The sequence below is a fragment of the Nicotiana tabacum genome, chromosome 18 (assembly GCF_000715075.1).
Source record: "Nicotiana tabacum cultivar K326 chromosome 18, ASM71507v2, whole genome shotgun sequence".
Lineage (NCBI taxonomy): Eukaryota > Viridiplantae > Streptophyta > Magnoliopsida > Solanales > Solanaceae > Nicotiana > Nicotiana tabacum.
Genome location: NC_134097.1, coordinates 4,326,462 through 4,354,376, shown reverse-complemented (window position 1 = coordinate 4,354,376; position 27,915 = coordinate 4,326,462). Strand labels below are relative to the sequence as shown.

Below are 27,915 nucleotides of genomic sequence, written 5' to 3'. Positions count from 1 at the left end.
CCGGGCTCGGATCGCCTAATATTTTTCCGGCCCATTAAAAACGACCTTTGGAACATTAGTCATTGTCGCGCAATGATCGTTCCTTCTTTTTTAGTGTACCAGTGCCATAAAACTGGACGTCATTCCCATATTCTTATGTGTCAGAGTCGATGCCACGGGCATGGGCCCGAGCGCCGGCACCCGGATCGCCTTAAATTTTGTCGGCCATAGAAAACGGCCTAAGGAACATTAGTTTACGCCTCGCCATGATTGTTCCTCCTTTTTTGGCATTTTAGGGCCATAAAATTAGAATTTCGTCCGATTCTCAGATTTTCGTGTGTTAAAGCCCACGCCACAGCCGTGGGCCGAGGCGGCTGAACCCGGATCACCTAAAAAAATTTTGGCCCATCAAAAACGATCTAAGGAACATTAGTCATCGCTTCGCTATGACTGTTCCTCCTTTTTGGCGTTTTAGGTCCATAAAACTAGAGTTCTGACCGATTCCTAGATTTTCGTGTGTTATAGCCCACGCCACCGGCAAGGGACCGGGCGTCGAAACTCGGATCGCCTAAAATTTTACTGGCCCATCAAAAACAACCCAATGAACATTAGTGATCGTCTCGCCGTGACCGTTCTTCCGTTTTTTACGTTTAGGGCCATAAAACTGGAATTCCGTCTGATTCCCAGATTTTCGTGTGTGATAGCCCACGCCACCGGCATTAGCCCGGGCGCCCAGATTCGGATCGCCTAATATATTTTTGGCCCATAAATAAGGACCTAAGGAACATTAGTTATCGCCTCGTCATGATTTTTCCTCTTTCTTTGGCGTTTTAGGGCCATAAAATAAGAATTTCGCCTAATTCCCCGATTTTCGTGTGCTTCAGGCGCCCGGACCTGGGTTGCCTTAAATTTTGTCGGCCCATAAAAAACAACCTAAGTAACATAATCCATCGCCTCGCCATGACCGTTCCACCGTTCTTTGCATTTTAGAGCCACAAAATTAGAATTTCACCCGATTCCCAATTTTCGTGTGCTATATCCTACGCCACCGACCGCGATCGTCTAAAATTTTTTCGGCCCAGGAAAAATGGCCTAAATAACAGTAATTATTGCCTCGCTATGACCATTCCTCCTTTTTGGCATTTTAGGGCCATAAAACTGAAATTCCGCCTGATTCCCATATTTTTGTGTGCCATAACCTACGCCATCAGCGTCGGCCCGGACGCTCGAACCTAGATCGCCTAAAATTTTTGACCCATCAAAAATGACCTAAGGAACAGTATCATTGCCTCGTCATGACAGTTCCTCCTCTTTTGGCGTTTTAGGGCCATAAAAATATAATTCCGCCTGATTTCTATTTTACCGTGTGCCATAGCCCACGTCACCGGTGTGAGACCGGACTCGGATCTTCTAAAATCGGGCAGAATTTTAGTTTTCTAGCCCACGCCACGGGGGTGGGCCTGGGCATCCGGATCGCCTAAAACTTTGTCGGCCCATCAAAACGACCTAAGAAACATTAGTCATTGCCTCGCCATGACCGTTCCTCATTTTAGGGCTTGAAAACTATAATTCCGCCCGATTTCCTAATTTTTTTGTGTTATAGCCCACGTCAACAGTGTGGGCCCAGGTTCCAGGACCCGGATAGCCTAAAATTTTGTCGGCGCATCAAAACTGACCTAAGAAACATTAGTCATCGCCATGACCGTTTTCTTCTTTTTTGGTTTTTTAGGGCCATAAAATGAAAATTCCACCCGATTTTCAAATTTGGTCGACGCATCTAAAATAACCTAAGGAACATTATTCGTCGCCTCGTCATGATCATTCCTCTTTTTTGACGTTTTAGGGCCATAAAACTTGAATTTTACCCGATTCTCAAATTTTTGTGTGGCGTGGGCCCTAAAGCTCAAACCCGGATCACCTATAATTACCTAAGGAAGATTAGTCATCGCCTCTTCATGACCGTTCCTTCTTTTTTGGCGTTTTAGGGCCATAAAACTGGAATTCCGCCCGATTCCCAGATTTTCATGTGTTATAGCCCACGCCATCGGCATTGGCTCAAGCACCCGAATCCGGATCGCCTAATATATTTCCGACCCATAAAAAAGACCTAAGGAACATTAGTCATCGCCTCTCCATGACCGTTCCTCCTTTTTGGCGTTTTAGGGTCATAAAACTTGAATTTCACTCGATTTCCAGATTTTCGAGTGCTGTAGCTTGGCCCGGGCACCCAGATCTGGATCGCCTAATTTTTTTAGCCCATAAAAAATGACCTAAGGAACATTAGACATCGCCTCTCCATGACCGTTTCTCCTTTTTTGAAGTTTTAGAGCCATAAAATTGGAATTCCACCTGATTCCCATATTTTTGTGTACTATAGCCCAGCCCACCGACGTTGGCCCGGGCGCCCGGATCTGAATTGCCTAAATTTTTTCGGCCCATAAAAATGACCTAAGGAACATTAGTCATCGCCCTGCCATGACATTTCCTCTTTTTTGGCGTTTTATGGCAATAAAACTTGAATTCTGTCCGATTTTTATATTTTTGTGGGCTACCATGCCACCGGCGTGGGCCAAGGCGCTTGGACCCGGATTACCTAAAATTTTATCGACCCATCAAAAATAACCTAAGGAACATTATTCATCGCCTCGCCTTGACAGTTTCTCCTTTTTGGCGTTTTAGGGGCATAAAACTTAAATTCCGCCCAATTTCCAGATTTTCATGTGCTATAGCCTACGCCATCGGCGTGGCCCGGGCATCCGAACTCGGATCGCCTAAAAATTTTTCAGCCCATCAAAAACGACCTAAGGAACAATAGTCGTCGCTTCGCCATGACCGTTCCTCTCTTTTTGGTGTGTTAGGGCCATAAATCTGGGATTTCGCCCGATTCTCACATATTCGCCTGGACCCGGATCGGCTAAAATTTTGTCGACGCATCAAAAACGACCTAAGGAACGTTATTCATCGTCTCTCCATGCTCGTTCCTCCTTTTTTGGCGTTTTAGGGCCATAAAATTGAAATTACGCCAGATTTTGAGATTTTCTTGTGTTATAGCCCACGCCGGTGGCATGTGCCTTAAAACAGAAATTTAGGATGATTTCCAATTTTTCGTGTGCTAATGTCCACGCCATCGTCATTAATTCAGGCGACGAACTCCGAATCGCTTAAAATTTTATGGGTCCATCATAAACGACCAAATGAACAATAGTCATGGCTTCGCCGTGGCTGTTCCTCATATTTTATCGTTTATGGCCATAAAACAGGAACTCTAGACGATTTTTAATTTTTTGTGTGCTAATGTCAACATCATCTCCATGAATTCGAACGACGGGCTCCAAGTGGCCTACAATTTTCTGGGCCCATCAGAAACGACCTAATGAACAATTGACATTGTTTCGCGATGATTGTTCCTCGTTTTTTAAAGTTTTAGGGCCAAAAAATAAAATTTTAGGAAGATATGCAATTTTTTGAGTGAAATTCAAAAATAGCCAGATTTACAAGTGATAATTATAAAATAGCAATAGTTTCAAAAGTAATCAAAATTTAGCAACTTTTCATGTAAAGATAAATCTGAACAAAAATATTGTTCAAAATCCGAAAAATATTCCAGCATAATATACTGGAGTTCCAGCATAATATACTGGAATTCCAGCATAATATACTGGTCCAGCATAATATGTTGGAAGTCTAATACACAGGTGCTCCAATCTCCAGCATAATATGCTGGAAATTCATACACAGGTGTGCCAATCTTCAGTATATTATGATGGAACTTTTCGTATTGCAGCAAAATAGTGGCTATTTTTCAATGACTTTGCAAACGCTGACTATTTTTCAATTACCAGCCCGAAAACTGGCTACCCCGTGTTATTTTCACCAGTTTTTTGCCTCTGCCTCTCATTGGAACCACAATAGCCAACCTAAAAATTATGTAAGGCCAAGTTCAAATTCTAGAAATGTCAAAAAAAAAAACGATTTCTTTGTGGATGCATTGGCAATATTAACCTCCATGACAAACATTCATGAGGGAAAATACACCCAATCAGGATAGAATAAGGATTTGTTTAAAACGCGCATAAACCGACTCAAATACCACAATTGAAAAAAGAAAAAGAAAAATATCGCATTTTAGAGTTTCAAAAGAATATAATTATTAGGAAACCAAAAGAATATTGTTGCAGAGCCCTAATGGATTTGCCTTTGTCCTCATTGATCAAAACTAGTTTGTACTTATTCTGTTTTATTGCCAAATTTGAAAATGGACCAAACAAGACTGCAAAATTGAAAAAGGAAACAAGCTTAATGAGATGGACAAATAGTTTATCTGACATATTTTGTAGGTTACCATTTTTCATGTTTTTTTTAATTATTTATATTAATTCCAAACATGTTGCTATTATATATCACTTATATCCAATTAGTTATCGTTTAGGTCTCTTGAGACAATTTTCCTGTACACAATTTTAGGCTTTATAGTAATTATAATGTTGCTCCTATGTTCAAATCTGTGTGATTATGCTTTTCTTGAGCCCCTTGAGCCGATAGTCTATCAGAAAGAGCTTATTTACCTTCACTGTTAAGGTTTACGTACATTTTATCTTCCCCAAATTCCACTTATAAACTTACACTGAGTATGTTCTTGTTGAATAATGTTGCACCTACAAACATGAGCATTTGGAGATCTAAGTGAGATATAGCTAAATCATCATCAAAGGTGTCTCATCTTTATTTTGCATGACTAATATAAGTGCACCTTTTTATCTTGGTCTATAATCCAAGGCAACGGGGAGATTGACGAGAATGTTACTCGCCACATTGGAGTGGGTGAATGAGATGGAGGCCAGCTTCAGGGGTTTTATGCGATAAAAATGTGCCGCCTAGACTTAAGGGCAAATTCTACAGGGTGGTGGTTGACCAGCTATGTTATATGGAGCTGAGTGTTGGCCCGTCAAGAAGTCCCATGTCCAAAAGATGAAAGTAGTTGAAATGAGGATATTGAGATAGATGTATGGGCATACCATGAAAGACAAGATTTGATCAGTCGTGTGAGTGGGACAAGGTGGGAGTGGCATCTGTGGAAGACAAGTTGCGAGAATCGAGGTTGCGATGGTTTGGGCATGTGAAGAGGAGATACATAGATGCCCTGGTCATGAGACGTGAGAGGTTGACCGTGGCGGGCTTGAGGAATAGCAGGGGTAGGCCAAAGAAGTATTAGGGAGATGTGATTAGACAGGACATGTCGGTAATTCACCTAACTGAGGACATAACTAGCGATAGGAAGGTGTGGAGGTCAAGAATTAAGGTGGTGGGTTGACAAGTAGTTGTGAGTTTCTCTTAGGTTTACCAGTAGTACTAGTAATATTCTTGTATTCTTAGTTCTTTATTACTCGTTATGCCACTCGCTTTCATTACCTTATTATATTATTGTTGTTGTTGCTTATTGCTTTATTTTTACCGTTCCTTAAGCCTATGGTCTATCGGAAACAACATCTCTACCTTTATATAGGGTAGGTGTAAGACTGCATACACATTACCCTCCCTATACCTCACGTATGAGATTAAGCTAGGTTTGTTGTTGTTGGTATAGAATTAGCATATGTATTTCTATGCACTCTCTTATCGTCTTTATCGATATGTTGGACATTAGAGGTCCTGTATTCACTGACATTATGATATTATTGGTCTTAAAATTGTCCTAGAAAACTACCTTTCACTTTGTTAGGTAACATCAATAATACATTATTGTCTGCAAACAGCATGTATCATGAAATCTCATCCTCATCTTGCATGATATTAGTTAGCTCATCTATCACTAGAAAACACAAGTATCATGCTAGTAGTTATTTTATCCAGTAGAAATGACATCGGGTAGCCACTCTAAAGGATTGCTATTTAAATATTGGCTAGTGCGTCCTGAATTTCAGTTCAATTTTTTAGGACAAAAATGTCCTGAATTGTCTTGGAGTTCAAATTTTTAGTTTAAAATTTCAGGACAAAATAAATACTGGCTAATCTCTAAATAACATCCCTGAAAATGACTATCTGTGCACTTGCCCCTCCTATCCATCACTAGAAAATGCAAGTACCTTAACAGATCATGAATTATTAACTTTCAAACAAAGCAAGTCCATAGTTATAACTGAACCTTTTTTTTACCTTCAGCCCTCAACAATCTATCCATTGAAAAGATGTGAAGCACAAAGATTTAACACACAAGCATCATCACATTCCATTTTAGAACAGCATAATGAACAAAGACAAATATCCAGCAAGAATTAGTTTCTTCAAAATATGGACATAAATGCATCGAGACATAATGAAGTTTATTAGCCACCCAGTCATAAACATGATATGCAAAGAAATCAATTTCAGAGAAAACAATGATCGATACTCGTCCTTTTAGCAGCTTCTCGTGTGAATGGTGAAACGAACACCAGTAGCAGAATTAACAGTTTCCAATGTCAGCAACACGAAGTCATTTAGCGTTATGTTATCTCTAATAACTTATCCAATAAATAACCATATGAACTCAACAGGCTTCAGCAATTCAGTTCACTAATCTCACTCAACATAGGGGAGGGGAGCTAGGGTGTAAAAGAATCACAGTCCACCATCTGTGTCATTACGCACTCAAGAAATATGCTGGTCACTTTGGGCCGGTGACCGCGCAATCTGCAGGTCCTTGGAACCAGTGATCATCCAACTAGAATGCAATATTTCATGTTTTTCTTCTTAGTAACATTAAGATTCAGAAACAGCATCAACATGCATATTCAGAATTCATTCAGGGGCTAACTGCAGCATATATATACAAGCAGATAAGCTCACTGTAGATTAGTCACGTGATATACTAGTAGGAATGCCAACGTAGGAAGTCTAGGCCCAGCATACAATCTACTGAAAATGGCATGCAGTTCTCTATTCTGAATTAACATTAGTGCAGTATGTATTCTTGCACAATTAGTCAATAATTTATGAGAATGATTTTGTAATAAGTCACGTGACATTCAAATTAGAGTTGCTGCTAAGTTACAAGTGACAGGCTATAAAAGTTTGACAATTATTAGCAAGTATGAGCTAGTTCATAGGAAAGATCATCAACAACCATTGCTTGTACCCCATATCCAAGCCAAATTTCTGGAAGCTTCCGGTGTCATGTAAAGAATTCTTCATGGTTGCCTTTTTCGTTTTCTTTCAGCACCAGAGTGACACATAATGATTGGAAAGCACATTTAATCCCTGTTACACACATATGTATATATGAAAAAATAAAATTCCTCGCCTTCTCCCATTTTGTCAATATCCATCTTTTAGTGAAGATTTCAGAGCATTTTTATGCTTCTTGTATTTTGAGTTTTATATATTATAGGAAAGCGTCTAGAACTTGAATGAATAATTTGCATATCGCAAATTCAAATTGTTACATTTTGGCCTTCTTTATATTGATATATTCCTCAAGACAAGCAAAAGTCTAAACATTGAAGAGAGCAATTTTAGTTGAAAAAACACCATATAATTTTGTGTTTTAAAACTACAACCTACTCTAAACTTTGTGGGACCAGCAGATATACCTGGAACACGTCCATTTGAAAGATCAGAACAGAAATATAGAGATGTTCATAAATGGATCAAGGTGTCTTAACAGTTATGATCTTTCTGCAGGAAAAATTTTCTCGTGAACGCAATACTGTATGTCCTTGATAACATTAAAATTCAAAGCAGCATTTAAATATGAGTTTCAGAATTGGTTTCGGTATTGAACTGCGGTCTGCGCATATAAGCTCACTGCAGACCGGCTCATAGGAACCGTTGGCAGATTAATACCAAAAATAAAAAGTCTAGACCCCGCAACCAATATGCTGAAAGTGACACGCAATGTATGTTCTGATCTAACCTAAGCAGAATTTGCCTACCTGGCACAACTACCTAACGCTATATGACAACGATACTATAAGTACATGATATTTAGTTTATAGTTGCTTTTAAGGTACAGATGAAGTGATGAATAGGGTACAAAGTTTTGAGCTAATATTGCAGATATCAGCTCTCATAGGAAAGGTTGGTATCGGAATAGGAACTAATAGTATGACCTCACTTATGATGTTAGACTCGAGCAGATACCCCTACGGTCAATTTACAAGTATTTCTTGCACCCCCACATTCCAAGAGCTAAATTACTGGAAGTGGAAGCTTCCTGTGTCATGCCAAATAAATCTGTGTGGTCGCCCTTTATCACTTTCTTTCAGTACTAGAGTGATACAGAATGTTTGGAAGAGGACATTTTCTCTCTATAATGCACATGTGCGCCAACTACATGTTGAATTCCACAACTTACAAAGTCTAACAAAAGGAAGTACGTACACTCTTTCTAAATAAATGAACATCTGTTTGTAGATGCAAAAGATAAATTTCAATACCAAACAAAAAACTAATATCTTTACACCAAGATGGATTTCCCACAAATGGTTAAAAGAAACTCTTAGTGTGTAAAATAGTTATTTACATTCTCAACTAGTTTATCACCAACCAGAAGTAGAATTCAATACAAATTGCTCCGTGCTTTTAGACATTTCATAATGAACTATTCCAATATTCGACATGGATTATTGAGAGCAGCACATTCAATATAAATAGAGCTGCGGAAAAAATAATTAACATACATAGTAATCAAACCAATACAAAAGATAATCAATAATTCAACTAAGCTTCCATAAGCTTATCATAATAATCTTTGAGCAATGTAACAAACAAGAATAACAATCTCATATCTTGCAGTTAAAAAAATAACACAGGGAAACATTCAACAATCACCTGAACTACTGCTTGCCATAATTCTCCAAATACCATTTATAGGTATCAACAAGACCATCCCGAAGCGAAATCTTGGGTGTCCATCCCAATCCAACAAGCTTTGAAGTATCCATAAGCTTCCTTGGTGTCCCATCCGGCTTAGTCGAATCCCAAATCAATTCACCTTTAAACCCCACAACTTCCTTAACTAACTCAGCTAATTCCTTTATAGTAACTTCACTCCCACTCCCAACATTCACATGTTCTAAATCACTGTAATTTTCTAATAAAAATATCACAGCATCAGCTAAATCATCCACGTGTAAAAATTCCCTTAAAGGTGAACCTGTCCCCCACACAACAACCTTATCTAGGTTGTTAATTTTTGCTTCATGAAACCTACGTAATAATGCAGGTAAAACGTGTGAATTCTCAGGGTGAAAATTGTCATTTGTACCGTATAAATTTGTCGGCATTGCTGAAATAGCATCAAAATTATGTTGTAGCCTATAAGCCTGACACATTTTGATACCGGCAATTTTTGCAATAGCGTACCATTCGTTTGTAGGTTCTAAAGGAGCAGTTAAAAGGGCATTTTCGGGAATTGGCTGAGGTGCAAATTTAGGGTAAATACATGAGGAACCGAGGAACAGAAGCTTTTGGACTTTGTGATTGAATGACGAAACGATGACGTTTGTTTGGATTTGGAGATTTACAGTGATGAAATCTGCTGGATATGTGTTGTTTGCGTGTATGCCACCGACTTTAGCGGCGGCGAGGATGACGTATTGAGGTTTCTCGGCGGCGAAGAAGGATTCGACGGCGGATTGGTTTGTGAGGTCGAGATCGGAATGTGTGCGGAGGAGGAGATTTGTGTAGCCTAATTGGTGGAGTTTTCGGACTACGGCGGATCCGACGAGTCCGCGGTGGCCGGCGACGAAGATCTTGGCGGATGCGTCTATCGGCATTTTTTGTGTGTGGACTCAGATTTCGGTGTGTGTGTGTGTGAAATGAAATGGACTAAGCTCGAGAGGAAGGAGCTAAATAATGCAAAAAAATATTATAAAAATAAGAAATAATTAGATAAATAAGAAAATAAAATTAAGATACAAAGTTTGTTTAGTTTCTTTTATAATCATGTGATATTCAAAATTATTGGTTCGGCTAATTTGACTTTGCAATGCATACGATTTATTAAGGAGGAATTGCTTTATATTAAGAATCTTTTCATTGTCAAATCAAAACTTCAATTAGAGTTCGAAATCAGAGCGGAGAGATCTCATTCATCCCACATTTGAAAGAGTAATTTTGTTCCGTCAATACAACTTATCGAGTTATCAAGCTGAACTGAATCATAAATTTCTAGAATTGGGAATAATTTTTTTGAGGAATTAAAGTTTTAAATAATAAGTAAAAAGGGTAGCCCGGTGCATTAAGCTCCCGCTATACGTGGAATTCGGGGAAAGATCGGACCACAAGAGTCTATCGTACGCAGTCTTACCCTGTATTTCTGTAAGATGATATTTCCACATCTTGAACTCGTGACCTCCTAGTAACAACTTGTAAGAAATAATAGAGCATTATTTAGGAAATAAACCAAGAAAATATATCGATTCATTCAATGAAAAGCAATTGGGCAATAAAAAGATGCTTTTTTTATAATTATGTAGTAAAATTTTAAGATTAATTTTAATTTTTATTTACTAAAATTTTGATGAGTGAAACATTTGACCTTACTACAAAAGATAGGACATGAAAAGTGTATTCTACGGTCAAACTTCTCTATAACAACCTCGTTTGTTCCAGATATTTTTGGATGTTATAGCGAATTGCTGCTATAGAAAACGTATATTATAACAGAATATGAAATTTGATTCCGAAAAAACTTGTCTTTTATAGTGAAGTGGTATTATATATGGATGTTGTTATAGAGATGTATGACTGTATTATCTAAAGAAAGGTATTAAATTATCCAAAATATTTCCATTTTTTGCGTTTTAAGTGGGTCATGTACAGATAATATTTCGCCTTTAATATACTTGAAATTGTGGTACGCCTAATCCAATTTAGTTGGATTAAGCTAATTATTCATATTTAATTGATTAAATGTATCTTCCAAATAATTGAATGTATACTAATTGGGTAAGTAAGTGTAACATTTAAGATTGTGGAAACTATCATATCATATACTTTGGAAAAAAAAGAGTTAAACACTTTTTCACAATCCGAATCAAATAATTTTACTTTAGCAATTATCAATTTACGTGAGAGTACATAATTCAATCATCATTAAAAAATAAATAGGTGTATGAAAGACAAATATTTTGCATACGTTGGCTTTAGTAAAAATATCGAGTCCATTTAAATTTTCAGTATCAGAAAAAGAGTATCTAAATTATGAATATTTTTAACACTCTTTTCATAAATTCATGATACATTTTAGCCATGATATGTGAAGCATATTTAAAATTGCGATTGGATACTATAAATACAGTGATAAAGCCAATGTAGAGACACTAATTTCAAATGAATGTTCAGAATATATTCAATTGAAAAACAAATATTGACAGGTAAAAAAAAATTCCAACATTGTTATATTTGCTTTCTTTTACACATATTATTTGGCAATATGAGTCACTTATGCAATTGTTAATTTCCAAAAAATAATGGCTACTAGTATGCAATGGAATATGCTAAGAAAAAAGGAATCAGATGTATGTGGAATATATTCTCCTAATTTGGATTGAAAGGATTAAATATAAATATTGCCATTGATTTAATTTCCATTAATCGATAGCTCGCTCTTCTAGTTTTGAATGCCAATTCAATTACCTCTTATAAGATTTATATTGACGGGACGATAACCTCTTTTGAGATAACCTCGGATTGTTATTGAGTTTAAGTTATATATATTGACGGGTAAAAAAAATTCACCCCATAAATGTAATTTGACCTGTTAAATTAGGTTACTCATTATTAACTATAAGTTATCAATCAATACTAATGAATTATATGCACTTAACTTTTAAATGATCGAGACGAGCAACTGATATCACTATAGCAATGAATTTTACACTTTGTAGGTCCGACTAAAATACTCCAAATACTACTACAATACTCAAAAGAAATAACCCTCTTTTGATATTCCCACATCACTACAATATCGCTCACTCTCTATTTTTCTCACGGACTATTTTCTTATACCCTGTCTGTGAAACCTCACTCTTTCTTTCTCTCTTTGTTGGTGTGTAGAAATGAGAATTGAAGCTCTCCTTTTATAGCCGAAGCCTCGCTCTCTAAAGCCTACTATATTTGACAATGTGCACACACTTTTCCTTCTTTTTCTTCAATGTTGACACTTCAACAAAATTGGCTATCAAATCAAAGAAATTCAACAAAGTTGGCTACCAAACCAAGAAATTCTCGCCAAATATTTTCCTTAGGCACATGCCTATTACTTTGGCTTTTGAATGAGATGAACCCCATCAATCTCCCTCTCCAGTACCATACAGAAAAGAGCCGGTGGATGAAAGCCATGCAAGAAGAGATGGAATCTCAGCAGAAAAAAGCACAGATTCCATCTCTTCTATGTTATATGGTTTACAACATAGTTATAGTGATTATTTAATAACTATAACTATGATGTAAACCAAATAATCCATTCTATATGTAAGATGTAGACCATTATACAACCTAAAATGGAAGTCTCGGATCTCCCACAATAAACTAACACGTTATTCAAATCATAGTTTTCCTGCTCATGACTCCCATAAATATTTTCAACTTCAACCATTTAAGATAAGCTGAAACTTCAACCATATGCTTGGACAGCCCAGTGCACAAAGCATCCCCATTCATGCAGGATTCGAGGAAGAACCGTACCCCAAGGAGTGTGATGTAGACAGTCTACCCTAATACAAGTATTACTAGCTGCTTTTACTACTCAGAACATGTGACTTATAGGTTAAACGAAGACAACTTTACCATTCCTCCAAGGCTTCCCTTCTTCAACGTTATACTTACGCTATATTGAAATAAGGCAATGAAATGAAAAGATATACATCTTTTACAATGAGGATTCTATCACAATTCAGAAGAATGAGAATCAATGCTCATATAACTATGTTCAAAATGGGCACATGACAGTATAAATCAATGTATCTGTGGCCAAATGTAAGAGCTTCATACAACAAAAAAATCATTGTTCCTTTTTTCCCTTTTTCCCCAGTGGCTAACTTTTCGATTATTGCATTTAGTGGAAATAGCAATATACAAAAACAAATGATCAAATAAAAGAATAGGCTAACATGTATTCAATTTAATGATCGTTAGGCAAGACGTAGATGTTCTCTTGCGTTTCGTACCCCAACGGATGTCCAGCGTCGTCACAATTTTCTTTTTGCTACCCAAATAGCCTTGACAATTCGAAGCTCCACAATTGCACTTCACTTCTGGTCCAAACTGCACAAATCTGCGTACAAGAACAAATCGGACCTCTTATTCGGATTGAAAAGCAGAATGTATGTTGCAGATTGAGCTAATGCACATGTTGTAATTCTTAAAATTAATACTATATACTACTTGGAAACATGAACATAACATTGTCTGCCTCATGTTGTACGTTAGGACTACAAGAAAATACTACCACAACTTTGGTGAAATAAAACGATATATCAAACAAAATCACATATGACATAACCGGAAGCTTCCTCTATGAAACTTACAAACACGCCACATATCACAGAAAATGATATGGCCAAATAGTCTTGGATAAACAGGAGATTTCTTCATTGCCATTTGGCTCATACCAATCAAATCAACATATATTATTATGTATAACGACAAAAGGTTAAAAGATAACTTGGAGGTATCGCCACACTTTAGATAGACAAGAAGAATACAAGGAGACTGGGATGCAACTCCTTCCTATTTTAAATTTGAGAACATGTGGCTACAAGAAGAAGGATTCCTAGACAAGCTGAAAAACTGGCGGCAAAGTTACACTTTCACAGGTAGTGCAGACTTCATTCTCCTACAAAAGCTGAAAAACTTGAAGAAGGACATCACTACTTGGAACAAGGAAGAGTTTGGGAAGATAGAAACCAGAAAAACCAAGGCACTAGATGAACTCATGGCATTGGAGCAGGCGGCAGAAAGAAGGCAGCTGACTTTATCCGAATCCACCCAAATATTGAGTCTGAGAATTGAAATACAACAGATAGCCAAATCAGAAGAGATATCATGGAGGCAGAAATCCAGGTGCCTGTGGTTAAGAGAAGGAGACATGAACACGAAATACTTTCAAAAGATGGCCAATTCACAAAGAAGAAAGAACCACATAGACAAACTTTTGGTTGGTGATGAAATCATAGAGGACAAAGAGGTGATAAAGAAGGAAACACTGAAATTCTATGAAAAGCTATACACTGAGCAAGAAAGTTGGAGACCTTCTGCCAATTTTGAAGGTATAGCATCCATCACAGATAAAGAGAGGAGCGATCTGGAAGCTCCCTTCGCTGAATACGAGGTGTTAGTAGCTATACAGTCAAGTGCTCCAGACAAAGCACCTGGACCTAATGGATATACAATGGCCTTCTACCAGAAGTTCCTTGCAGCTATGAGTCATTACCATCAGCAATGTCGGATGGTTAGATCATGCAATGCTTCCTTCATTGCATTGATCCCCAAGAAAATTGGAGCACTGGAGCTTAGAGATTACAGACCAATTAGCCTCATTGGCAGTGTATAAAAGATCATAGCTAAGGTATTGGGAGAAAGATTGAAGAAAGTTGTGGAAAAATTGGTCTCAAATCAACAGAATGCATTCATTAAGGGAAGGCAGATTACAGATGCTTCACTGATAGCAAATCACTCTCTCAAGTCAAAATGCCTACTTGAACTTTTTTGCTGGACAAAACTGTCCCCTATACTTTGTACTGGTCATTTTTGAACTTTCTTAGTACTCTTGTCCTAGATTGACACTTTGTACAGGGCCTAGCTTCTCCTTTTTGTTTTTGCCTTTGTAACTAGGCCTCCTGTAACTATGTAACTATGCATCTTCTTGACGTTTTTTTTAATGAAACACCTTACTTCATAAAAAAAAAAACTGATAGCAAATGAGGTTCTTGACTGGCAACTGAAGCAAGGGGGAACAAGCATCTTATGCAAACTGGACATAGAGAAAGCTTTTGACCAACTTAATCGGTCTTATCTCATCTCCATTCTTAGGCAGATGGGATTTGGAGAAAGGTGGATAAAATGGATTAAATTTAACATGTCCGTTGTGAAATACTCTATCTTGATCAATAGAAGTCCAGTTGGTTTCTTCTCTCCACAAAGGGGCTTGAGGCAGGGAGACCCCTTGTCTCCATTCTTATTCATCCTAGCAATGGAAGGATTAAGTAGAATACTGGATAAAGCTAAGCAGATGCAGTGGATTAGTGGCTTTGATGTGGGGAGAAGCAATGTAGTAAACATCTCACATTTGCTCTATGCAGATGGCACTCTGATTTTCTGTGGGGCAGACAGAAATCAGGTGCTCTATTTGAACCTAACTCTACTTATTTTTGAAGCTCTTTCAGGTCTGCATATCAACATGCTCAAGAGTGTGATTTACCCCGTAAATGAGGAGCATAACCTGGAGGAATTGGCAGGAATACTGGGATGTAGCATAGGGACTTACCCAACTACCTATATGGGGCTTCCACTAGGGGCCAAATTTAAATCAGAAGCTATATGGAATGGGGTAATGGAAAAGTTTGAAAAAAGGCTAGCATCATGGCAGTTGCAGTATATATCAATGGGTGGAAGATTGACCCTGATCAATAGTGTCCTTGATAGCATCCCCACTTACTATATGTCACTATATCCGATGAGTAGTAGGGTCCTGAAACAACTTGACAAGATCAGAAGGAAGTTTCTGTGGGGAAGGGAACAACAAGGATCACAAATTTCATCTGGTCAAGTGGTCTAAGGTTCAATTACCAAAGCACCAAGGCGGATTAGGCATAAAAAACTTAGTCCTTCATAACAAATGCTTGTTAATGAAATGGCTATGGAGGTACACACAGGAGGAGCAATGTCTTTGGAAGGAAGTTGTCAACGCCAAACATGGAGTCCTGAATCATTAGTGCACTAAATTATCAAGAGCACCCCATGGAATTGGAGTCTAGAAGAACATTTGTAAGCAGAGGCGGAGTTAAGGATTTAAGTGTGTGGGTTCTAAATTTTAAAATAAAATATTGCTTTCAGCGGGAATCGAACCCCCATCTTTCCCAGCGAACCCACAACCCTTACCGTTGAACCAAAACCACTTTTGTTACTGGGTTCGGCAGTATATATTTATATAGATTTAGTAAATATTTCAATACAAATACTGGGTTCCGGAAAAAGTCACTGAGTTCGCCCGAACCCGCACCCACTACTGTAGGAAGAACATTTGTAAGCTATGGGAAGAATTCTCAGTGAACAAACACTTTGTAGTAGGGAATGGTCAACATATCAAGTTTTGGAAGGACAAGTGGTTAGGAAGCACTGCTTTGATGAATGATTACCCTGCAATATTTCAGATAGCCAGAGATCCAGATTCAACAATCTTGCAGTGTAGGGAGGGCGACACCTGGAACATACTATGCAAAAGGAACTTGCAAGATTGAAAATTTGAAGAGCTAGTCAGACTACTAGCCACACTGAATGGCTACTCCAGTAACAACCTAGTACCAGACCAGTTCAGATGGGGGAATGCACATGCAAGAAGGTACTCCGTGAAAGCAGCCTACAAGTTATCAGAAGCTCAAAATGCAATCACCGACCACTGGCTTTGGAAGCTAATATGGAAAGTTCATTTATACCTGCATATATTATGATTAGTGTATGAAATTAATTCTATAGATATAATAGTACACCTAAAGTTGCGTGTTTCAACTGGACTGCTCTCCATGGATCATGTCTAACACAGGACAACTTAGTCAGAAGAAATTTTCAGATTGTCAATAGATGTTACATGTGCCAGAGGGAGGCAGAATCACATAACCATCTATTCCTACACTGCCCAGTTGCAGCAGATCTCTGGAATATGTTTATTTCTCTTTTTGGACTCAGATGGGGCATGCCACATAACATCAGGGAGGCTTTTGAGAGATGGAGCTTTTGGAAAGTTGACAGCACTATCAAGAAAGTCTGAAAGATGGTTCCTGCTGCTATCTTTTGGAGTATCTGGAAGGAAAGGAATAGTCGATGTTTTGACGGACTATCAACAACTACTTTCCAATCTCTCAAAGCTAATTGTATTATGTTTTTATTCACTTGGGTTTATTTATCCCCCATAGATTCCCCTGATAGTTATTTGAATTTTGTTAGCTCCTTAGTATTAGCCTGAACATCTGTATTGGAGCTGACATTATTCCTTTTTGCTATAACTCTTTTGTAACTATTATGCATCTTCTTGATGCCAGCAATGAAATTAATTACTTCATCCAAAAAAAAGAATACAAGAACCTAAAAATAGCTTTACCACAAACAAAAAGAAGCATACCTGTAATCATAGGTCAGAGGTTCTCCTACTTCAATGGATTGAGCAGCAAAGACACCAACTCGAGTCTCACCTTCAACCTGCCTTTAATAGGCAATAAAAGTAAAACCGTTATAATGTTGAATTGTTGATCAAGGCACACAATGAGCATAAAGGAAGAATCAAATATGTCGGACTGTAACACTTGCAACCTAAGAAATGATAAATATGTGACTATCAAAAGAAGGGGGAAAAGTATATATATGTGGGAATTACTATATAGGAAAAATAAAATCCATGCCATTTTATCCATATGTCTATTCATTAACCAATTCCTAAACAAGATTGGATGTTAGATATGGCAAGACGACTTGGTAGAAATTAAACACTAACAGATGAGGGCATCTCAAACAATCTTCACTAACCAACAGAGCTCAGATGCCTGTAGAAGGAAGCCATCATGTCATCTGAAAAATGCCATAGTTCAGCATTCGATGTGTCGTAAGAACCTAGATTGGCAACATGCTCATAAATTGAATGACTGTTATTCCTGGGATTTCGGCTGGTCTAATATGAACTTCTCCTCTAGTTGGAAGTAAGCGTAACAGTGTAGAATGAATAACTTCGATAATTTTCTCTAGCATTCAATTATAAAGGAATAAATCGTAAAACCGGACAAAAATTAGAAGAGCCTATATTACTTTGAAAGCATGACATCACAAATGACATCCATGCACCTATTCTTTAGCGTGGTTTAAGGGCTACGTTCATCTAACTTCAAAAAAAAAAGTGGAGGTCTGGAATGTTAGTATTTGATTATATCCTTTGCAAAATTCACGTTGATGTTTCGTTTCAAAATTCACAGCTCTAGTCTGATCCAGGAAGATGTCACTGGAGTATGTTAACTCATGTCAAAGATCACTAGCATCAGATCTCAAAGAATAATAAAAATAACTGAAAAAGGGATATGCTATTAGAAGAAGTTAACTAACCATTTTTCCAGTTTGCAATTAGGATCACAGCTATGGTTGAGAAAGCGAGACAAGTTTCCCTTGAATGTTGCATCAATTGTGAAATCTTTCCGTAATTCACACATGTAGAAATTTTTCACTCCTTTATATTTCATATCCCACAGCCTTTTCTCGCACAATGCATCATCAATAACTGAAAAAAAAAAATAGACTAACCAATTTAGAAGCATAACATGCTTGCTAAAAACAAAAACAAAATGTTTCAACATTTGATGAAATACATAAAGAATGCACATAAATGGGTCACAAAAGGAAATTTACATGCAAAAGAGTTTGACATTTCTGTATTCAAAATTAACTAGCAGAAAGTCCTCCTCTTTGCATCGTACATTTCTGGTAAAGGAGCCTCTGAGCAGCACAAGGAATGATGGATGACACAATAGTAAGAAAACGAATGGATTTTAAAATGTCAAATAGACCCTCAGGATTCCAGAAAGGGATTTACATTTAATACCTTTTATATGGTATATTCTATTTATTTTATGTATAAAGGTAAATTTAATTATTATAATTGAGAATTCCCGGCATACGAGATGTATAAAAAAGTAGGGAATCCTAAAGCACAATATGATTCTCTTCGAAGAGCATCTAGACATCTATAGTGGTTGGAGTATGTTGAATGCATACAAATATTTGGTATAGGCTCTTGATATTTGGAGTAAACTCAAACGTTGGCAGGAGGAGGTGGACTTCTGCTCCAAAATTTGGTTTGTCAAATGCTATGGAGTATATGAGTTTCGATTTGAGTGTGAGCAATCCAAAATTGTATACCCTCTTTTCAACATAACACTGAGATGCTGAAAACCATCTAAGAATCCCAATGCTTTAGTCAAAAGTGTACCTCGTAATAATTTCAGTTATGCCCTGAAGATCAGATCCTAATAAACATTTGAAACAAAAGTAGGTTTCCCAAAAAGAAAATGCTGGGGGTTTTGACATCACCTACGGTTGTTAGGATCACACGAACCATTTCATCTTAAATTTATCTTTTAATACTCATAATTTTATACAAAACATTTTATGTTCTCAATAGGTGTTGACAACATATAATCAGACAAGGAGAGATGAAGAGGCTATTTTGATGAATTGTTCAACTCAAACCACGAGAATAACTTTATAAATCTCCATACATTTGTGTACGATAGATACTTTAGCTACACTTAGAGAATCAGGCTGACAGAAGTAAAGAATGCCATGAAAAATATGAGGATTAGGAAAGGCTGTGGTGCATATGGTATCCCTATAGAGGTGTGGAAGTGTTTTGGGAGGCTGGAGTAGGATGGATTACCAAATTCTTCAATGTTACACTGAAAAGTGGTAGGATGTCTGGCGAGTGGAGAAAGAGTACCCCGATTCCTATATATAAAGCAAAAGAGATATTCAAAGTTGTACAAACTATCGTGACATTTATGAGACATAAGATGAAACTTCGGGAAGAGTCATAGAGCTTAGACTTAAGAGATATTACATGAGTAACAGAGAAGCAGTTTAGATTTATGCCTGATGGATCTACAACAGAGTCTATATTCTAGCTAAGAAGATTGATGAAAATTATTCGTGAGAGAAGAAAGAACTATATATGGTGTTTATTGACTTAGAGAAAGTATAAGATAGAGTACCAAGAATGGCCATTTGGTGGGTACTGGAGAAGAAAGGAAATCATATTATATATATATATTACCATAAAGGATATGCATAAAGGAATTCTCACTATTGTGAGAACAGTAGTAAGAGATACACAAGAGCTAAGGATCGACATTGATCCCGTACTAGTTTATCCTAGTTATGAACGAGCAAATTAACACTATATGGGATGAAGTATCAATGATGTATGCTATTTGGTCACAATATCATGCTAATGGTCGAAACAAGCGATGGCATCAACCAAAAGGTTGAACTATGGAAAAGCACTGTAGAGATCAAGAACTTATATAAGGGAAGTAGAACCGGATATATGTACTGCAAGGTTTTTCAGCAAAAGAAAAGTGAAGTTGAGGTGAGATTAGAGAGGATTGCTGCACGTAAATACAAACAATTCAAACATCTAGACTTTATGCTCCAGGAAAATGGTATGATAGATGAAGATATTACACAGAAACTCAAAATAGGATGGTTGAAATAGAGAAGTGTTATATGATAGAAGGATACCTACCTAAGTGAAAGGCAGCTCTACTAAAAAGTTATAAGACCAACAATATTATATGGAAGTGAATATTCCGCCGCTAAAATTCACATATGCACAAGAATAAGTGCCTTGCGGGTGGAGGCACTAAAATGGATGACTGTTCATACAAAATTAGGACAAGATTTAAAAAGCACACTTGAAAGGAGCAACTAGCCTATGTTGAGGATAAAGAGGTCGCTTGAGATTTGGGCATGTCCTGCGTTGATTTCCAAATGCATTAATCCATATGTGTAAAACTATAGCAAGTAAAGGTGCTAAAAGAGAACAAGGTACACCTAAAATCACATGAAAGGAAGTAGTATCAAAGGATTTACAATCTCTTGGAATCCATGCAAACCTAGCGAAAAATAAAGTAGAATAGAACAAAACAATCAATATATGCTATATCAATTAGTTGGGATTATATTTTGGTCATCTTTTTACGTGTACTTTAGGTTCTATGTTTTTTAGAGTCTTTTAGTCCTGTCGGAGATTTATATGTTAGAGATTTTTACGTATATATTTGTAAAATATACAAATATATTACCTTCTCAAAAAACATGTAGATCACTTTTAGTACTTCTATTTTTATTTTTATTTTAGTCCAAGATGAGCTCAAACAAAGTGACATGATGAATGAGGTTTCATGTGATCAATCCCAACTTGCTTTAGATTGAGGCATAGTTGTTGTAGAACATAACATTTTATGGTTAGGGGTTAAGTGTAAATGGTTGAATGATGTTATAATCACAAAATTCAGTTACATAAATAGTGACATGTGAATACATGAAATGTAGCTAAGAAAAGAATTTAAGAGTTGACAGCTTCACTTGTAAAATAATCACCTTCACCGATGTACTCGATTATGAAGTCACCTTTCTTTATGGATTCAGCTGCTACTACCCCCCAACCACAAAGTTCAGTCTGTAACATAGAAAAGAATCAGCCAAAGTAATGCATGAAGAAATTCTACCACTTTCAGCAGACATGATAATCGAAACCATAAGCTGGATTATAAAGAAACTTGAGTGTCAAAACATGCGTCACCTTGACAACTTTTATCCTTTTCTCTCTCCGAAATGGTCTGTTTGAGCACATATCAGAGCAACGGCATGCCTTCGAACAACTTATGCATTGAACCCTATTAAGTCACAGTTTAACTATCAAGAAAGCTCCTTGTACATATATAGCATAACGATTTATGTTGACAAAATAGTTATTGATCTTCAAATGGAAGACTAATATACTTCATTCAGATTGGCAAACGTTTTTAGACAAACCTACTTTGCGGCTACTGGAACCCCATTCCCACTAAATGGATCCAACATGCTGGACAAGGAAAGACTGTATATAAAGAACGGACCACAATGTAGAAAATGCAGGGGTAAACTGAAGAATTACTTCCTTCAACTGTTGAATAAATTAGCTTGACTTGCCTATTAACGTTGCAAACGCAAAAGATATTACACCCAGAATGCAAAAATGTTAATATCCAGAACATAAGATTCAGAAAAAAAAACATTATTTCGGGGTTAAATATTTCATCATTAGAACTCTTTCCGATACAGGACCTTATCCTGCAACTGAGATACTTATGCACAAACAATAATAGGCTTAACTTTCTCTAAGTTGCATCAGAAAATAAATCTTCAGACTCCCTAGGATTCACATCAGGAATCATAGCACCAATACTTGCATTTTGACATATAATAAGAGAAAAATCCAGTCTGGCAAGAAAAGATTAGAAAACCATGCAATGAATGGCATTACCTGCAAACACAATTGTCCGAGCATTCTGTAGATCTGCAGTTTGTGCACCCAATATCAGCATTAACGCCATCACGTTTTTTCTTAATGAGGTAGACATCTAATTCAGTTAAGGTTCGGCTGCATAGTATTACTTTACCCGCTGACAAACTAACTTGGTGAATAGTACTACTTTTTCTTAATGAGGTACACATTATTCAAAGGATACTTCTCTTGATATGCACGTATGGAGGTGGTTCAAATCTGTTTTCAATCATGTCTTTCCAATTTATGTCAATCTTGAACTCCTCATCCACATATGGTAAAGGCAAACGATTGAATATCTCCTGTAATTTAAGGTTAAAATAAGTAAATCTGACAAGGATTCCAAACTGAAGAAAAGAAAACGCTATTCAGAATCTTCTCAAAGCAACTAAATCCCAGGGTTCTTAAAACTGTTAGATCTTTAACATTTATGAGAAATAAATAAGAAAGTGACAATCTATCTGTCAATAATTAGAGAACTCTATATTCTCTGAGTATCTAAAAGAACTAACTGAACTAATGCCTACAAAAGTTCATAGTTTTTGCTTCAAACATTGAATGATATAGCTATATCAAGAAAGTCAAATAGATGGTAGTGAACTAATGGGAAAGAGGAAATAGTATGATTTTATTACCAATTATATATCAACAAATAAAGGGGTGGACTGGAGTTAGATGGAGGTGCTGTAAAACGATGCATTGCATAGGGGGCAAGGCACAGAGACCCTATGTTGCTCGAACTCTCCAAAAATGCTGCCGCACCCGTGTATGATCCTCCAAAAATGCACTACTTTTGGAGGATTCGACAAGCACCCATCAGCATTTTGGAAGAGTCCGACAAAATAGCAGAGACCATATGGATTCACGCTTTGACATTGTTTGATTCACTACTAAGAGAGTATGAGTTATGATGTGATGGATTGCCTAAAGTATTTCTACCATGTGGGCTCCATCAAGGAGGAGTTATAACTCTTCATTTATTGTGTTTACCTAAAAGAAGAGTGGTGCTGAAGGACATAGGACTTAGGCCTACTGGTTTGGCAGATAATTTAATAATGCAAGTGCTCATAAAGAGTAAAATAGGTAATGGATAAGCTTACCTTCACATTTCATAATTTATTTATGGATAAAAGCAAATACTTGATGCAACTATAATAGCAAATGAGTTGGTGGATGTAAAGTCAAGTGGAAGAAACAGGCGTTTTACAGAATATAGAGGCTATATTAAATTGATACTCTATAAAAATTATCTGGATAATGGGAGAATAGTGAGATATGGAAGAATATCTGATATATCACTGCACTGACAAAAGTAACTATCGGATGCCACCTTAACAGGGATAACTTAAGGAAGATAAGGAAAATCGCTGTGAGATGGTGTTGTTTGTTTAAAGAGTATGAAGAACGATTGGTCCGATGACATGTATGGACCATTGTACTTTTGATGTTCAATATTTCATTAAATGTTGCAATGGAAAATGGAGGAAGTAGTGCCGAGTCGGGGCTATAGAAGACTGTTAGCCGGAAAAAGAAAAACAACTTGGAGAACAACGGTTGTGTAAATGTGTGTGTATATTTTTTTCCTTTGACTTATTTGGTATGAAATAGATAATAAAGTGTTCTGGGATATTAGACAGATCTAAGAAGTATAAAACCATCTCTTTATTTAATATTTCCTTTTTAGTATAAAGAGAAACTCCCTGTTGTATAGATAATTGGGTTAACTTGGTAAACGACTGGGGTTAAGCCACATTTTCATGGTTACATACTATTAGTTAAGGGCTTTTTTGTCAATGAATGAAAGGCTTTACATCTAATAATCACAAGCAAAAAACATGGTTTAATAAATGTCTAACCTCAAAATTAATCATTGGGGCTTCATGCTGCTTATCAAACAAGATACATCAGTCCTGTCAAGTCATCCAGCCTAATCAATCAAAAATAAAGATCCAGCGGCAGAAACTACTATATATTGAATTATTTTGCTTCTTGTTCATAGTTTTCTTCAAATACTAATAGCATCACAGAGAAATCAAATCATGGATAACATCACAATAACTTAACTAGAAAAGAACGTGGAATCATCTATGTTTTGTTATTGCTCAATGGGGGATAATGGATCCCAAGAATAATGCAAAACATAGCAAACTTTGTCAAACATTGCAGGCTCAAAAAGAACAAACATATACAGCAAAATGTCTTAGAGAGTGGTTCCTCAGATGTGTATTTTGCATTACGAATTAAGATCACTTCATTATTGCCTCTTGGAGAACATATCCAAAAATAAAACTGTGCTGATGAACAAAAGAAGAGATTGACCTTCTCCAAATGCCAATCGGCAGGATGCTTCCAACAAATAACTCGCCCTGGCTGATCATTTAAATGAACCACGTGCTCCGGAAATGCTGCACACTTATCGTGTGATGCCAGTGGACATCTGATGCACCGCCAGAGATGTATCTTTTTACTACAAACATAACATACCTATTCACAAAAATATTATATAGACACTAGTTATACTGGTCATCTCAGGACAACGGCATGGTATTTAACTAATCTAATCTTGTGCAGCCTTTTCCTACATGGCAATGGAGTCTTGTAGATGGTAAAATGTATAAGTAAGAGAAACAATATTAATCTTTTCCGTTCCTCTACCAGATAGATCATAACTTAGCTCAGAATTAAAAGTTCCATAGAGGGATCCCCCCCCCCCCAAACTTTACAATTAGAGCTTCAGTTCTACTGCCCAAATTGAAGCAGCATATAGAAGTGGTATACTACATTGGTGAAGCTAAGATCCCATCATGTTATTAAAGGTGAGGCAGGAAATTGGAAAGGCTTAAAACACAAAATGTGCAAAGCTAAAACAGTTGTACAAATCAAAGTGAGTGAGAGTAAGCTGTACTAATCAAATCTCAAATCAAACATATTAAGTAAGAAATGTGTTTTATGATCATTCAGCCAAGATGTATACAAAATCCAACTTACATGCTGAGGGCACTTAAATGTTTTGGGAGAAGATAACCCAAGTCTTTCTTTCGCACATTTTAAGTGGAAAACTCCCATACAATCTCGATCAGAGCATCCTACCTCCTCACCGGGAAAAATTAATCTTTGGCAAACAGAGCACTCAACCTGACAAAACATTACGAACCATTGGAAAACAATTGATCAAACATAACATCTAAACAAATGTATGCACTCCTAAAACTTTTAACAGAAAAGAGTCAAAGGGATACCATTACTTCTCAATCCCACTCATTCAATAGTATACCATACTAATTGCAATAATATCATGCATTAAAGAGCACAAGATTAATTATTTTGCAATTCTCGATCGCCAATGGGATAAAGATTCTCAAATTCCCTGTGTTACTTTGATGGAGACAAGGTGTAGTCGAGCCATGTTGAGATAAGGTCATGACGGTTGACTCTAGCGTTATGAAATGCTAAAAACCAAAAATAGAATAGAGTTCTCTTGGTGCTTTAAGCGGAAAAATAATAATGTGTGGGCTTCCATAAAAAATGCACAAATGAAGAATAAATCAAAGTATACATACATTTATAATTCAAGAATAATTACCAAAATTGGGTTTGGGGCCTAACTCAACCCCAAAAACTAGCTCATGATTTGACGTTGTTCAACACCATGTAAGGAGATAAACAGTTCATCCTCCCGCATGCCCAGGTTTTGTCATCTGGAGCATGGACAACATAACATGGAGGCCAACAATGGGTAACTAAGAATTAGAATGGGTTTGGCTATGATACCATGTTAAGAAAATAGACCTTGGACCTAACTCAAATCAAGAAGCTAGTACATGAGGCGAGGATTACTCAAAACCATGTATGGGGAAAACAACTCATTTCATCAACAAAGTGGGATACTAAATAACTACAAACACACCACAATTATATGGACGAAGGAATTGCAACAAACTAGGATTAAGTGAAATCATTACATATTACTGTTGCCCCTTCAAGATAGAGCTTACGAGTAGCGACATTGCACACCTTATTGCCATGGTCCTAAACTAAACCTCTCTCTAAGCGACGTGAAACGCTCTACCTATTTCAAACCTAACTTCAAGGAATAAGCATGCTTTAGCAATTTATGATTACTACATTTTCTCCTGACATACATTAAATTCAATAACAAGTATCATTAGGAAGAAGATAGAAGAAGAAATTTGCCAATTCCGGAACATAAATAAGGGGCTTTTTTTATGACGTGCCAGCTTGCAGACACCTCAACTATTCCACCGGATACCTGCTACCTCCCACCAACACAGGTACCAGGTAACACTGTACATCAAGGCTTAAGCTTGGAAGAAATCACCTAGTTTTTTGGTTTTTCTACATTTTTATAAGGACAAAATACAAGATAATAAGAAGAATGTATATATCATGGACAATCCCATTTTCAGCTAACAAACTTTAAATTCATCAATAATATCGTTGAACCTGAGACCTCGTAGCTCTAACTCATTTCATTGACCACTAGGTAACGCTGCCAACCTAGGCTTAGACAAATGATAAGAAATCACCTAATATTTTTGTTTTTCTACATCTTTTTAATAAGTAAAAATACAAGATAACAAGAAGAATGTACTATCTCATGCCAATCCCAATGGTAATAGTAGAAACCAAATAACTACATTTTATAGTGACATACTTTAAATTCAATAACAAGAATCATAAAAAGGAGGAAAATATAAAAAGAAAATTTACCAACTTAGGAGCATGAACAAGGAATGGCAAGAAACAATTGTTTTTATCAGCACCAGCATTGACTTTCCTCTGAACCCAATCTTTAACAAAATCATCCAAGCTCTTTTTCGCCACTGATCCACCACCACACTGCCTCAAACCCCTATTTTCAAGTTTCAATTCATCTTCTTTATGCAAAAGAGGGAGCCCCATTTGGGTATTTGGTCCAGAAACAACAAGGGCCTGGATTTGGGTATCTGATTCACTTGAAATTTCAATATTTGGGTCCAAAAGATTGCCAAAATCAGGCATTTTTAAAACCATAAAGATTGATAATTAAGAGGGTTTCGGTTTGTAGTATTTGGAGAGAATTGTTTGCATCAGTTGTGTGTGTGTTACTGTGTGACTGTGTGTGTGAGAAAGAAGGGGGAATGGATTTGGGTGGAAATTTCAGTGGGCGGGAAAAGCTAAATGTTTTTATAAGATTTGGTGAGGGGTAAAAGTGTTAAATTCAAGATTTTTGTGGGGAATAAAAGAAGTTAATTGAAGAGGAATAATTTAAAAGATATAATTTGTCAAGTAATTGTTTGGGTATACAAGTTAAAATTTCTTAGTTAAGTTTTTCAAATTAAGTACATGTTCGTAACTCAAAAATTGTGCGTGTCTCAACTAATTTATTTGACTGTTTATCCCCTATTTAAATACTAGTAGTCAAAATAATGTTATCAACCAAGAGGAGAGCAAATGATTTCGCAGTAGTTAGGTTCCAAATTTAGGACTGTTCCGGCATATTTGGGCTGATATAGTAAGGTATTGTTATAAAAAAATATATACTATAACATAATATGAAAAATCCGTTTCAAAAAAGTGTTGTTTCAGCTATGATATTTTTGTTCAGATTTTATTACCGCTTAAAATAGTGGCTATTTTTTAATAATTTTGCA

At 36.7% G+C, this 27,915-nt stretch overlaps 2 protein-coding genes across 4 annotated transcripts; both read right to left on the bottom strand.

Annotated features, from left to right (window-relative positions):
• Positions 1-6,871: 6,871 nt before the first annotated feature.
• Positions 6,872-9,800, bottom strand: LOC107831894 (putative GDP-L-fucose synthase 2). The gene is made up of 2 exons (XM_016659696.2): positions 8,788-9,800; positions 6,872-7,215 (listed from the first exon to the last, which is right to left on the bottom strand). Exon 1 carries the CDS (start codon positions 9,732-9,734, stop codon positions 8,793-8,795), a length of 942 nt encoding a protein of 313 aa, XP_016515182.1. The 5' UTR covers positions 9,735-9,800; the 3' UTR covers positions 6,872-7,215; positions 8,788-8,792.
• Positions 9,801-12,855: 3,055 nt separating this feature from the next.
• Positions 12,856-27,432, bottom strand: LOC107831893 (histone-lysine N-methyltransferase ASHR3-like). 3 transcript variants are annotated; one of them, XM_016659692.2, is made up of 11 exons: positions 26,993-27,432; positions 25,250-25,396; positions 24,581-24,745; positions 24,118-24,144; positions 22,446-22,563; positions 22,241-22,337; positions 21,518-21,611; positions 21,316-21,394; positions 18,268-18,439; positions 17,300-17,380; positions 12,856-13,237 (listed from the first exon to the last, which is right to left on the bottom strand). In XM_016659692.2, exons 1-11 carry the CDS (start codon positions 27,293-27,295, stop codon positions 13,069-13,071), a joined length of 1,452 nt encoding a protein of 483 aa, XP_016515178.2. In that variant the 5' UTR covers positions 27,296-27,432; the 3' UTR covers positions 12,856-13,068. The 3 variants fall into 3 exon arrangements, with proteins under 3 accessions (XP_016515178.2, XP_016515180.1, XP_016515179.2); XM_016659694.2 differs by having other exon boundaries at positions 17,300-17,376; XM_016659693.2 differs by lacking the exon at positions 24,118-24,144.
• Positions 27,433-27,915: the final 483 nt, after the last annotated feature.

Coding starts and splice junctions, on each gene's coding strand:
- LOC107831894 (XM_016659696.2), bottom strand. CDS start 9,734: ATGCCGATAGACGCATCCGCCAAGATCTTCGTCGCCGGCCACCGCGGA.
- LOC107831893 (XM_016659692.2), bottom strand. CDS start 27,295: ATGGTTTTAAAAATGCCTGATTTTGGCAATCTTTTGGACCCAAATATT. Junction 21,612..22,240: donor TCGGACAATTGTGTTTGCAG/GTAATGCCATTC, acceptor GTGACTTAATAG/GGTTCAATGCATAAGTTGTT. Junction 21,395..21,517: donor AAAGGATAAAAGTTGTCAAG/GTGACGCATGTT, acceptor TCTATGTTACAG/ACTGAACTTTGTGGTTGGGG.